Genomic DNA, 12,186 nt, shown 5'->3' with positions numbered 1-12,186 from the left:
TTATGTTTCTTTCTCTCATGTTAAGAGACCATTTAATGGTGCTACGGGTCGAACATTGAAGATGAATGGGTTTTTCTAAGTAATTAGGAAAAATTCTAAAGCGAAAAAAAAAAAAAACAGTAGTAGAGCTATCGGGTTCCGGAGCGGTCAATCCTTACCACATGAAGTCGATTGGAAAAGTCAACCTAACCTTAATCCAATTGTCGATCCAACCCAACTCAACTCAACCCAACCCTGACTTTTTCAGTTTGGGTTCAGGTGAACCCGGCCCAAATTGCAGTCCCAGGTTTCGACTTTGAGGGACAAAAGTAGAGAACACAACGGCCAAAATTTTCATGATGACACGGCACCTCAGTCCCGTTGTGCTCCATGAAACAAAAAAACAACGGCAGCTTCGAAACCTGCAAATAGTTAGAATGGCCAACTTCTATTTGATTCGCGTGGTTTTGATGTGACGGCCTTGTCTGTCTGTCAAATAAGCGATATCGCTTACTACAGAGTACAGATCTATTTGGATTGTGGAAATGGCCGCGAAGGTCCTTATGGTGATCTCTCTCTCTCTCTCACACACACACACAGACCCACACCGTAAAAGGGGGTTTATTGTTAGTGTTCCAGTTGTTCTACTTGGTCTGCTTTATGGGTTCCAACATCATCTTTTTTCCCTCTTTGTTTGCAGGTCGCAGAGAAACCTAGCATTGCTCTCTCTATTGCCCTTGCACTTTCAGGCGGTCGCGTAAGTCCTATAATCTTGTTGTTCAGTAATTCTGAAACCCTAGAATTGGGTATTGGTGAATAATCGTTTTCAATTTCATGCTCTGTTATAGTTATTAGTTCCCTTTACAAGTAAAAGGACAGAACATTGCTGATTTTAAATAATTATTTAATTTAAATAAGCACTTTGAACTTTAATCTGGCACATTTGACATATATTCCATCATCAAGATCATTGCCTGCTTTATCCAACTCCAGCTCTCTTCATATCAATATGGACCATATCTTTATTATTATTTTTTTTGAAGGATATGAAGAATGGGGTATTTAACGGTTTCTTTTTGGCATTGCCCTTGTCTTTATAGAACCTTCATGTTGCTTAAAGGTAGTGCATTTATTGGTGTTTGTTCTACATGGCCAAAACCATCTTATATTTCTCCAGCTCTGGCACATTTGACATATATTCCATCATCAAGATCATTGCCTGCTTTATCCAACTCCAGCTCTCTTCATATCCATATGGACCATATCTTTATTTATTTTTTTTTGAAGGATATGAAGAATGAGTTATTAAATGGTTTCTTTTGGCATTGCCCTTGTCTTTGTAGAACTTTCATATTGCTTAAAGGTAGTGCATTTATTGGTGTTTGTTCTACATGGCCAAAACCATCTTATATTTCTCCTTGCATTGTTGGAGTGAAGTTTTACTATGGTACGGTGGTTAGGAAGCTGGGACTGAAAAGTGACCGTAAGTCTCTCGATCTGATAATCTAGAGAGCTGAGATTGTTTCTGAATTGAGAGCTGAGTGAGGAAGGACTTGATCTTCCTTGGAATGGAAGAGTAATAGTGATGAGTGTTCTGACACTCCTGAAAATGGCTAAAATTGAGGAATATTCTAGATTGGGAGACTCTATTATGTTTGTTATTCTGTCTTTACTTTGGGATCCGATCAACCTTTTATAACTGTATTTGGAAGTTTCTGGACTTATTTACTATTTTCTCTTTATCATGACACTTAGAAAGTCACGCCAAAGGAATGAGCGCAAGAACTTTTTCTTGTTAGAAAGTGACATGCTAGTTAGTTTCACCAGGTAAGCTTAATTTGTTATGGGGAAGACCATGCAAAGATGTGGTACTTGGTCATATGCCATTCCCAGTCCCATGTGCGTCTCCTAAATGCTGTAGTTGGTCACCTACTGTTATCAGTAACCCTGTTTTGCAACTTAGTTATGAGCAAGAGATGTTTAGGATTTCATTTCACACCTTGGTGAGCAAGAGATGTTCAGTTACATTTTCCAGTAGTGCATTTATGGTGTTAGCTCATTTTATGAATCACTGAAGTGAAGAGCTCATGATCTCTTCCTGTGGTGTTGGATTTTTTGGGGTAAGGTCCTCCAAGATGTCTTTCTTCATGTGGACTGCCACACTGGATAGGATACTTGCCCATAGTTTTCAAGGTGCCAAGGCAAATCTAGGCGATTGGGGAATGCCTTATCGCCTAGTTTCCTAGGCGGTTGCCTTGACGCTGCCCAGGTGATGAGTTTTTTAAAATAGAAATATACAAATCCTAGGGTAGTTCCCTAGGTTTTATAGTAATAAACAATGATCTTTAACTAATAATTACCACAATCCTCGTGAAATAAGTATAAATCCCGTATCAAAAGATAGAAAATCAACATATTTATGAGAAGAAAAATAAGAAAGGAAAGAAAACATACAAAACATAAAGGCTAAGCCCTTGTTTTGGTCCTAGGAAGAAGAAGATGATGATGAAGAAGTGTGAAATTTTCCATAGTCCTATAAAATCCTGGCTCAAAATCAGATGAAGAGACATCATGTGGGAGGAATGTGGGCCAATCTAATTCCTCCTAGAGTGGAGGATTTTGCTTGGCTGGTGGTGATGAACACAGCATTCTTACTCAGGGCCATTTGAACAAAAGAGGCTTCACCTTTGCAAATTGGTGTGCATTATGTGAAAGTGATACTGAGAATGTTATGCATCTGATGGTTGACTGCATTTACACAATAAGTATTTGGTTCTTTTTCTTTTGTCTCTTTAACATGGGTGGATGGGATCCTTGTTTGCCCAAAGAAAGTTTTGAGAAGTGATCAGTGGTGAATGGTAGCAAGAAAACAAAAGTCATGTGGAGCTGTATTCCTTTTGCGGTTTGTTGCGAGGTGTGGGAAGAATGAAATAGAAGAATATTTATGGACAAGAAGAGTATGGAAAGGCTATGCGCTTCCATTGGCTGGAGATTGATTTACTGGGTATTGATTCTTCCAAAGTTTAAGGATCTCAAGAAGGAAATTTTGGAGCTGATCTTTGGTCCTCTTTGAACTTGTCTTGTCTTAATGGGATCAAAAGCATATGTATTTATTTTTTATTTTTTGAAAAGGTAACATAAATTTATTCAAACAGAAAGGAGAAAATACAACAATACCCAGGCCAAAAGCATATGTATTTGAAGGCTGTTAGTTTCTGTTTGTATTGTTTGTTTCTTTCTTTTGTTTTGTAATATTGGGCAATCCTTCATCTCCTATTACTCTTGTACCTTTTTTTTCATTTAAAGATTTTTTCTGTATTTATCTTCAAAACAAAAAAGTTCTATTGATTTTTTTTTGTGTCAATTGGATAAAACCTTCAAGTTATTTCTTACTTATCAATTCAGGTTTTAAAATCTTAAAGGGTTCAAGATATGTCACTGACTTGTGTGTCAATTGAACCCAAACAAATAAGAAAATTGTTGTTAGGATAATGGAAAAGCTTTCTTTCACTTATTAATCTTGTACCCCGTTGTTATTTTTGTTTGGGAATGGTTTTTCTTGTTGTTTGGGTGTAGGTGGCTCCCCTGCCTAGTTTGCAAAGCCTGTTTACTACTACTTTCTTTAGGAGGTGGCCTAAGAAAAGGGGAAGAGTGTTGTGGAAGTGCTTAAGGGCTGCTGTGAGCTGGACAATTTGGGAAGAAAGGAATTCAAGTTAAATTTTCATGGGAGTAGTGCAGGTAACCCAGGTCCCTCTGGCATTGGAGGTGTTTTTAGAAATGAAGGCAGAGTTATTGGTTAATTCTCAGGTCCAATTGGAGTGGGTGACTCACTATGGGCTGAGATTCTGGCTGTTATGGAGGGACTGCAAAAGGCAAGGGATATGAATTTGAGTAAGCTGATCATAGAAGGTGATTCGAAGCTGGTAGTGGATTCTGCAAAAGGAGGGAAATGGTTTCTGTATTTTCAATGATGAGAGGAAGAAATTAAGTGGCTGACACAAAATATGGAGGTGAAATTTAGTTGGGTCAAATGAACTTTTAATGCTTTTGCTGATGTTCTAGCAAAACAAGGGGTGGGAAGAAGTCATTTGTTCTGGGCTCAATTGTCATTGTTGTATTAAGGGTGGTGAGGAGAGAGTTAAGAAAGGTTACCTCTCCACTTTTTGTATATTTTTCATCTTGAATTATTAATTAAGTTTGCTGTTATCGATAAAAAAGAAGGTACTGAGGAGTGGCGAGGGAGAAAATCTTACTTGTGTTTGCACAGAGAGGTATATAGTACACACACTGTGATTTGGCATGCCTAGGGGTTGAGATGTAGCTTTCCCCCTGGGGGGGGGGGTGGAGAATGTGCTTTTAGTATTTAATTTTAATCGGCAACTGTTGGGGATATGTGGCATAAAAAAAAAAAAGAAAAAATGGTTTTGTTGGGATGCTGGGCGTATCCCTCACGATTGAACTAATGGTCTTATGTGATGCTGTTGGCTGTCCTGCAACAGAGCTCTTACTTTTGATTTTCCAGAATGTTGTGATTCTTCATGAACCTGCATTGTGGAGATTATGATATATCTGTTATTTGATATCTAAGTTCTACTATACTGCATCACATGAACCTAGTTCTCAATCATGTTTTCTAGTATGATATTGAATTTTCTTTGAAGTTCTCTCTCCTTTTGAATTTTAAGATCCTATTTTTTATTTCCATTCTTTGGAATGTATTTTTTTTTTTCAGATGGATTTTGACGTTACTTGTTACTTACAGTGCATATACTTTGCTACAGGTTTCTTCTCAGAAAGGTAGTACTGAGGTTCATGAATTTGATGGGACATTTTTGGGTGTTCGTGCGCATTACAAAGTGACTTCTGTCATTGGGCATGTCTTCAGGTCCTTATTTTGTTTTGCTTTAAAAGGGACATCGATAAAAATCTGTTCTTAGCCCCTAATATGCTGTAACCCTGTAATCTGATTTTTCTAAGGTAGTGATTTTTAATTTATTTTTAAAAATTCATTCTAAGGTAGTGATTTTTAAAGCGTGTTTGAATAATTTATTTTTAAAAATTCATGCTAAGGTAGTGATTTTTCCTGTTCTCTTTATGAAAATGTAAATATTGGGATGAAATGGTGTGAAAGTCCTATTGGTGGATTTATCAAAGAAAAAAGTCCTATTAGTGGAGTTATTGTAATTGAAACTCAAGAGTTGAGTTAATGGCATAAGAATTTATTTTGAAGTTACTTGCGGGTAATAGCATGATCTTCTAAATGTGTACTATTTCTTCTCTTTCTATTTTCTATTTCAGATCTGAGTCTCTTCCTGTCATGATTCATATCCTTAATTTTTCCTCATATTTTATGTCCATTACAGTCATTCCAGTATAACTTTTCTCCTTCCCATCCTGCATCATTGCTACACTAAATGATCCATTTAGCAGCTTCCCATTACATATATACTTCTATGAATGAGTTTCTAATTTATTTTTGTCATATTTCCCTTGATAACCATTAAAATTTGTCTTGTTTCCAAGACTGAAAAGTGGGGCATATTGATTAGTCTAATTTGAGCCTTTATTTCATTACACAGGTTAGTATCATTGTTCTTAGGGATTCTGTAATAAGATTAATATTCATAATTTTCTGTATACTGCCTCTGGTTGGGTAAAGAGTTTAATAATACCAACCATTGTTAAATCCGAATGCTGACAGCTGGGATAATTTTAGGTGATTGCATGCCATCATTTCTTGTTTAGTTTCCTGTGGGTTGATTTGGTTTTTCCTCTGTGGAAATATAGTGTAGATTTTCCACCAACCTATCAAAACTGGGAAGCTACAGATCCTCTGGATCTTTTCCAGGCGCCAGTTCAAAAGACGGAATCAAACCCAAAGGTATTTCTTTTTTGCTAGATTATTGATTAATTTTATATATTTCTATTTTATATTTTAAAGTTCATAGCATGCTTCTTTTGGTTAAACTTATTTAAGGCTTTTGTTACAAATGTTGCTGTTGGCCTTCTCTGTTTGAACATCAATTTTGGTGGTGTTCTTGACTTCTTTATGTTTTGAATATTCTAGATTCTGAACACTTCTGGTTATGGTAATAGATGTATTATTAGACAATGAAAAATTCTGTAGTCCATGTTTCGCTTTGTTACTAGTTGGTATGAAAATTACTTCACCATCAGGCAGTTACAAGTATTTAGGTGAAAATTTTGGTACTTTTCATCCTTCTAAAAAATGCTTATTTTGAGGTAGCATGCACTAGATTCTTATACATCATTTCTTGCTGTTGTATAATGGATTGTTCATGAGCTTGCTGTTCAACCTATATTCCCACGTTAAATTCATCCAACTTTAAGCCCACCTGTTTCTCTTTAATTTATTATTGCAATTCTATTTTAATGCCAGCTACAGAACTTCAAAATCAAGAAACGAAATCTTTTCTCTAAAGTTGTTTCCCTCAAGTTTATGTGTTGTCAAGAAATCCAGAAAGTATTTGTGGGTGACTGGTGCACAGTGTTTAACACTCTAGTTCTATGCAATCTGATTTTTATGTTATCCCTAACATCTTAGTTTACAACTTTACATTATTTCTGATATATGTTACTTTGTTGTGGAAATAAGGCTCATATTTGTAGGCACTTAAGTCAAGAAGCACGTGGTTGTGGGCATCTGGTATTGTGGCTGGATTGTGATCGTGAGGGAGAGAACATATGTTTTGAAGGTACTCATTTATTCTAGTTTAAGATCCTCTTGATTTAAAACTTCCTACTATTGTCAGTGTCATTATTCATTGGTTGAATGTAACTGAAGGTGTTCTTTCTTATACACTCACATGTGAGACATGTGAGGCTTATACATATTTGTGTGTGTGTGTGTGTGTGTACAATAGAGGTCATGACTTTTGGAACTCCCAAAACATTGTTTTTTATTATATAACACCAAGTTGGTAATAGAATAGAGCATCGGTGGAACAGGTCTTGAACTTAAGAGCTATTTTTGGCAAGTCCGAATTGCTGACAGGCTTGAAAGTGAACTTGTCCAAGAGTGTCATGATTGGAGTTGGGGAAATAAGAAGAGAAGTGTTTGAAGAGTGTGTTGCTGTTTTCGAATGTCAAATTGGGGAACTTCCATTTATCTGTTTGGTGTGGAGTTGGAAAGTTGTGTGAGCTGTGCCTGACGCTTTATAATCTGGCTGAACAGGATATTAGTATTCATCAATGCTGTGAGATGAGAGGTGAACCGTTGGTCTGGTACCCCAAATTTAGAAGGCTGCTTCTTGATTGGGAGGTGGATGAGTGCATTTTGCTGCTGGATAAGTTAGAACAATCTAAGGTTTCAAGTTCATCAAGAGACGAACTTTGGTGGAAGGATGTAGGGATGGGAAACTCTCTGTAAATTGGGCTTTTTTGAATTATATGTTGGAAAGGATGCATTTTGGATCAAAGTGGAGAAGCTGGATAAAAGTATGCATTTCCACACCAAGGTTCTCAATTTTATTAAATGGGTCAGCAAAAGGAAATTTTAATAGTTCCAGAGGTTTGAGACAAGGAGATCCACTGTCACCCTTGCTCTTTCTAATTGTGATGGAAGGTTTCAGTAAATTGGTCGGTAGGGCCTCAAAAGGGACAAAAATTCCCATTTTTGAAGTAGGTTCAAGAGGGACAAAAATTCCCATTTTGCAATATGCAGATGATACCCTCCTTTTCTGCAATGCATCTGAGGACCTGATCCTAAACCTGAAATATTTACTCTTCTGGTTTGAAATGTATCAGGTTGAAGGCAAATCTAGCAAAGAGTGAATTGTTAGCTGTCGGGGAGGTGCCTAATTTCCAGAGCCTGGCTGATCTCTTGGGCTGCTGGGCAGGATGCCTTCAAATTATTTGGGGCTGCCGATTGGTGCCAAATGCACCTCTAAAGCTATTTGGAGTCCAGTCCTAAAAAGGATGGACCAAAAACTGGCAGCTTGGAAGTCAAGGTACCTCTCTAAAGGTGGCAAGGTTACTCTAATCAGAAGTGTACTAGCCACGAGTCTTTGACTTTTTTCCTGTTCCTTCAGAAGTCGCAGAGGAAATGGAAAAAAAAGATGAGGAATTTTCTTTGGAAAGATTCCCATAAGTACCATCTAATGAGTTGGGAGCAAATCTGCAAGCTCCAGTCACGGGGAGGTCTGGGAATAAGACATATAAAGTTATTCAACCTAGCCTTATTGGAAAGTTGGCTGTGGAGATTCTCAACTGAAACAGACAAGCTTTGGAGGAAGGTTATAGAGGAGAAATATGGCTTAAGGAATAATGGGTGGGGTGCTGATTTATCCTCTTTGACTTATGGATGTGGTGTGTGGAAAGGAATCTGTAAAGCATCCAAGCAGTTCAATAGCTGCATCAGATTTAAAGCGGGAGATGGAAGAAGAATCAGATTCTGGTTAGACCATTGGACTGGTGACAGCACTCTAAAAGAGTTGTTCCCTGCCTTATTTAATGTGACTTCAGAAACGGAAGCTTTAGTGGCTGATTCATTCATGTTAAATGAAAGTAGACTGTGCCTCCTTCCTTTAGGATGGGTTTTAATGATTGGGAGATTCAGCAGATAGCAGATTTCCTTGCTCTGTTACAAAACCAGCAGCTAATTCATCATTTGCAGGACTCAAGAGTTTGGAAGTGGACCAAGTCAGGAGAATTCACAGTTAAATCCTTTTACAATTTTCTAGTGGGGAAGATTGAAGTCCCTTTTCCCAGGCAGGCCATTTGGGGGAACATGGCTCCTTCAAAAGTCAAGTTCTTTGTTTGGGTGACAGCTTTGGAGAGGTGCCTGTCCAAAGAGATGTTGCTGAAAAAAGGATTTAACATTTCAGACTTATTGTGCTGTTTATGCAATATGGAGATGGAGTCCTCTGGGCATCTATTCCTTCACTGCAAGTTTAGCTCAGCAGTTTGGAATCATTTTTTGAAAGCTCTGAACCTAAATTGGTGCATGCCAGTCTCAGTTAAAGCTCTATTGGAGTGGCATTTACCTGGGTTAACCAAGAAAGGGAAAATCTACTGGTCTTCCATCCCTTCGGAAGTGGCTGTGGTCAGAAAGGAACAAAAGGATTTTTGAGAATAGAACAGCTACTGAAGCTGAGGTCATTAATTTGGCTGTAGAGGCTGTTAGGAGTTGGATGTCTTTGCATTCTGAATTTAAAGATAATACTTCTCATTATACTTTTTTGAGGGTGCCCTTTTTCGAGGTCCTTTTTTTGTACAGCTACTCATTGTACACAGGATCTTTAATTAATACAAATAATACCTTACCTTTTCTCAAAAAAAAATCTCTGTAAAGTTCTTTAATTCAGCATTAATTTGGAACCAGATGGACACAAGACAGGTTCTAGGTGTTTGGGGTAACCCTGTTCTATCAAGAGTGGAAGCCTTCACGTGGCTGGTTGCAATGGATAGTATTCCAACAGCGGATCATCTGAAAAGCATTCAACTTGGCTAGTTTTTGCTGCGTGTTAGGAGCAGGAGGAATCATTTTAGCACTTATTCTTCTCCTGTAAGATTGCTATTTTCATCTGAAAATTGTACTAATCTTTTGGTCAAAGTTCTGAGGAAGCTTGAAGGACAAAGTAGTGTGGAGTTGCATTCCCTTTGCTGTCTGCTGGATCATTTGGAAAGAGAGAGAAGACTGTTTTAGAACAAATATTGGAACATTGATAGGCTGGTTTCAGTGCAGTACACTTACAATTATGTTTTCTTATGGCAATGGGAAGGTCAAGGTTAGGAACATTAGGGGAAGGGAATGAGGAAGGTGCTGGATCTGTTGCTTCATCAGTAATGGGAGGTGCAAGAGGCTCTTGCCATGTTAGGGGGAACAAATTCCCCATGTCTGTGGCAAAGATATGCCTTCATCCATTGGGTGGTAGATGTTGAGAGGATGGTAGAACAATCAATAGGAGAAGAGGGAACATGAGAAGAAGATGGAACTGGTGGAACTGGTATCGGTGTTGTTGACTTACTAGAAATCACAAGGGACATGAGCTAGAAGAGGAATATCAAAGAAAGTAGTCCCTTGGAAGGAACATGACATCCATGGAAACAAAACAGGTGTCACTAAGAGGACCATAACAACAATAACCCTTTTGTGTGGAGGATCAAAGAAGATACATTTCCTAGCTGTAACCTAACAAGTACAACCAGACATTTTCAGAAGGATAGAGAACACATCCTCATCACAAAAAAAAAAAAAAAGACTAAAAGGGGATTTGAACCCAAGAACCCTTGAAGGTGAATGGTTAATCAAATAAGTTGAAGTAAGAACCGCATTTCTCCAGTATTTTACAAGAACATGGGAGGAAAATAAAATGCTTCTAGCAATCTCAACAATATGCCGATTTTTCCATCTGTTTTGTTCAGGGGTGCAGAACAAGAACTCTGATGAATAACCCCCAAGTTTTCAAGGTAGGTAGAGAGAGACCCTTCACAAAGTATTCCTTAGCATTATCAAACCGGAATATTTTGATATAAGTTTTAAACTAAGTGATAACAAGTTCATGGAGTTGTTTATTAATTTTGGAACCTAATCATGAGAATGCATCAAACAAATCCATGTATATCCGGAAAATAGTCAATAAACAAAATAAAGTATTTGTAACCTGATATGTCCCGGAAATCTCACACACAATTCACAGGCACTTAGTGAAAATACACCGCCCAAATGAAAAGAAACTTGTATTCATTCAATGGAGAGTAATAACAGTGGTCGGTTCTTCGAGAGACCGCTGGCTCTCCCAAAACACTCAAAATGTTTCTCACCGCACACACCCCCTCCCCCTATCCAGAAATTCCCATATATTATTCCATCCTGACATCCTAACTAACTCCCTCCAGAAATATTCCCTCCTGACATCCTAACTAATTCCCTCCAGAAATATTCCCTCCTGATATCATAACTAACTAACTCCCTTTAGAATATTCCCTCCTGATATCATAACTAACTCCCTCTAGCAATGCCCAGCTGGCATATCTACACATTTCCCTCAACCGACTGCTGACCTGGCTTGTGCTGCCCTTTCCCTCTCCTGGCATACGTGAGGATAATTGGGGGCCTATCATTATCAAACCGGAATATTTTGATATAAGTTTTAAACTAAGTGAGAACAAGTTCATGGAATTGTTTATTAATTTTGGATCCTAATCATGAGAACGCATCAAACAAATCCATGTATATCCGGAAAATAGTCAATAAACAAAATAAAGTATTTGTAACCACCCATAGAAGGTAAATGGTAAGGCCTCTGTTGTGAGACATAAGGTTATTGTTGGCTGAAATATATGTTTTATTTTTGTAATGGGCCCTGGCCAAATATCCTTATATCTTCTTTGTTTTCTCAGCCCACCTAGTTAAGGGCTCTTTTGTAATTTCTCTTTTATTTCAAACTTCTATATAAATATCAATCTGGACTGGACAGAACACGAGTTGTTGCCCCGTTCTCAAAATCTTTACTGTTCTAACTTATCAAAAAAAAAAAAAACTCTACTGTTCCATTCTTCTTTCTTCAAAGCACTAGGAGTTTCTTTGAAGATTCAAACCTTATCCTCTTGATTCCTTGGTGTTCTCTATTTTTTTTTTCTTTTAGCCCAGGTGAACTGAAACCCTGATTTATTTGTGGATTTCTAAAGGACCTGTTCTTCAATCTCTTAGGTTTATCCTTAGAATTGAAACCAAGGAGACCCTAAGAATTTCTGTTTATGCCCTGTTAAGGCAAGGAAAGGAGCAGTCCATGGACAGCTAGTGAGACCTATGTTCAGGTCTAGGGTTTTGAGGCAAGGAAGAACTAGCTTGAAGACAGTTACGGATATAGGTATAGTCCATTCAGAAGCTTGCTACTTCAATCTTTTTTTTTTGTCTATTTGGGATTGGAAGAGGGCTGTGTGCAATCTTCTTTCTGGAAACTTCTGGGCTACTCTTAGGACTGTTGCCAGAAGTTTGTTGTAGGCCTGTTATTGGCTTTCTAGAAGGTGAACTGTATTCTTCCTTGCTGTGTTTTACTGTTGTTTTTTCAGGTCTGAAGATAATAATACCTGCTGTTAGGATATCTACTACTAGTGAGATCCCATCAGAGGAAACCAAGTCAGGGGAAGAACTTCCTTATTTTGACAGCCCTACGTGGAGGAATTCAGCTATGCTGATTGGGCTATCTCAGCCAAGTTAGCTATTATTAGTAGAGAGTATGT

At 37.9% G+C, this 12,186-nt stretch overlaps 1 protein-coding gene across 2 annotated transcripts in view; it reads left to right on the top strand.

Moving 5' to 3' along the window:
* Positions 1 to 326: 326 nt before the first annotated feature.
* Positions 327 to 12,186, top strand: part of LOC104590467 (DNA topoisomerase, type IA, core) — a 92,397-nt gene continuing 80,537 nt past the window's right edge. Inside the window, exons 1-5 of one of the 2 annotated variants that reach the window (XM_010249144.3) lie at positions 327 to 536; positions 680 to 736; positions 4,761 to 4,864; positions 5,767 to 5,860; positions 6,596 to 6,695. In XM_010249144.3, coding sequence (XP_010247446.1) covers positions 525 to 536; positions 680 to 736; positions 4,761 to 4,864; positions 5,767 to 5,860; positions 6,596 to 6,695 — 367 coding nt within the window. In that variant the 5' untranslated portion in view covers positions 327 to 524. Of the gene's footprint in view, positions 546 to 679; positions 737 to 4,760; positions 4,865 to 5,766; positions 5,861 to 6,595; positions 6,696 to 12,186 lie in introns of both variants that reach the window. The other variant, XM_010249143.3, reaches the window with a different exon arrangement.

This window comes from Nelumbo nucifera, chromosome 1 (assembly GCF_055504915.1).
Source record: "Nelumbo nucifera cultivar China Antique chromosome 1, China Antique-T2T, whole genome shotgun sequence".
NCBI lineage: Eukaryota > Viridiplantae > Streptophyta > Magnoliopsida > Proteales > Nelumbonaceae > Nelumbo > Nelumbo nucifera.
The sequence above is the reverse complement of the archived record's forward strand: the minus strand, read 5'-3'. Positions and strand labels throughout refer to the sequence as shown.